This window comes from Muntiacus reevesi, chromosome 7, assembly GCF_963930625.1.
Source record: "Muntiacus reevesi chromosome 7, mMunRee1.1, whole genome shotgun sequence".
Lineage (NCBI taxonomy): Eukaryota > Metazoa > Chordata > Mammalia > Artiodactyla > Cervidae > Muntiacus > Muntiacus reevesi.
The window spans coordinates 24,248,572-24,250,411 of NC_089255.1; the positions used below are offsets into that span (position 1 = coordinate 24,248,572).

Genomic DNA, 1,840 nt, shown 5'->3' on the forward strand with positions numbered 1-1,840 from the left:
AAAACTGCCAGTTTAAAGTATTATGGGACAAGTTTTCAAATCTAGACGACTTTACACATGTTCTGTATGGTTGACTTAAAGTCAAAAATTCAAGAGGAGAATGTATTTGTAGAAAGTTACTTTGGACACCTGTTTCCAATGACATGGAAGGAGCCTTATCTAGAATTAAATCTTCTGATCCAGACCACAACTTAAACAACCACAGGATTATCATTTCTTGTCTGGGGTCTGTGGGTATGAATTTCAGCTGGGGTCCTGCAGCAGGGGGGCTCTCTCTTATCAAGCTCTGGGTTTTTGTACAGCTTTTCCTATTACTTCAAGCACTGTGAGCTTAGGGAGAGCACAGAAGTACTTTGCAGAATCATCCAGCTGTAAGAATGAAATGATGAGGCTGATGGATTTATCTGTTTTCAGGAAGTTTACAGAGTAGCGGCCATTCCTTTCATTACTGTCTTCTGAATACTGACGAATAAGGTAAGTCATCTGTCCACTGGGAAGTTGCTTGTACCAAATGAGGTAGTAATTTCTCCAACTTGTTTCATACCGACAATTCAGGGTGACTGACTGCCCCACTTGACTGGATATATCTGGCTGGTCTTGAGTAACTTTCTGGGCCACACCAGATGCTGTGGGGAAAAAAATCAGAAAACAAAGATGAAGCAGTGAATAAAATAGTGTAGGATTTATTTAGGACCCAAAGACAAAAAATTGAAATCATAAGATGTTTGCTTGCTTTTCTCCATCTTTCCTTTCCTCCCCAAGTCCCTGTGAAACACCACATGCCTGTGTGCAGTCCTTTTACCCTGAATAATCACATCCAGGTTTGGAAGCATCCCTACCAGGGAAGGTGAAGGCCAGAAACACCCAGAGCAGACTGGAGAGCGGCATGAGGCATGGGTTCCCCTGCACAAATGTGCTCAGTTCTGCCTCAGGCTGAGAGTTCAGTGTCTTTTAAGTGCCCGGCAGCACGTATACATACTACCCGGTACCTGCGTGACTCCTCCCGACAGGAAGTGGGGGTTGTCACGTTCATAGACCACGTGGTCTGTGCACGCATGGGAAAAAGTCTGGCTCACCACAAATCTTTACTTTGATTGCTTGTTTTTTTCCTGGTCATTAAATTAATCAGATCCTGAAAGAAGGCATGAAAAAAAGCAATCAGTATTAAAATTTAAACTGAAGGGAACTGAATAGTAAGCAAGTTGACATACATCGATAATTATTCAGCAAAATGGTTTTTCCAGCTGATTTAAAATACAATTTACTATAGCCTATGAAATGTTCTGTTATCTATTAACTGGTCATTTATTTAGCTTATACTTACTTTTCTCCATCCAGAATCTAATAACTCTTTAAGAAAACTTGCAGATCTTAGGCTTCTTGGTGAATGGAAATTTTATTCAAAATAATTATTGTATCTCTTTGTCTTTGTATTGAGTTCTATGACTCTATTTAGGTTTTTCAATAAATAAAGTTACTTCACCATAAATGACAAAAAATCAGTCCATCTGACTTTCAGAGTCTATTCAGTTTTAAATTTTGAATGAAATTATACAGGAATAAAATATTCTTTTGAAATTTGAAATTGAGTCTTATTTATTAGACTTTGAGGAAGACCAGGATATTCAGTCCTGTCCCCTCCACAAGCAGAATTGCATTTATTAGATCATGTGTCCTGGAATTGTCCTGACGTCACATTTTCTATGTCAGTGGTCCAAAGTGTTCAGTCTCACTTGTTACTGGCTCATTATTTTTCTCTTTGTAAAATAAATTCATGTTAAGTATGCCAAATCTTTCTGTGACATAATGCTGTAATGCTCTCCTATAAAAATTGGTATCC

At 38.5% G+C, this 1,840-nt stretch overlaps 1 gene segment (V, D, J or C); it reads right to left on the minus strand.

The window, feature by feature from the left end:
• Positions 1 to 279: 279 nt before the first annotated feature.
• On the minus strand, positions 280 to 888 carry LOC136172560 (T cell receptor delta variable 1-like). The segment is given in 2 exon segments: positions 280 to 626; positions 840 to 888. Coding segments are annotated over 2 exon segments (396 nt in total).
• Positions 889 to 1,840: the final 952 nt, after the last annotated feature.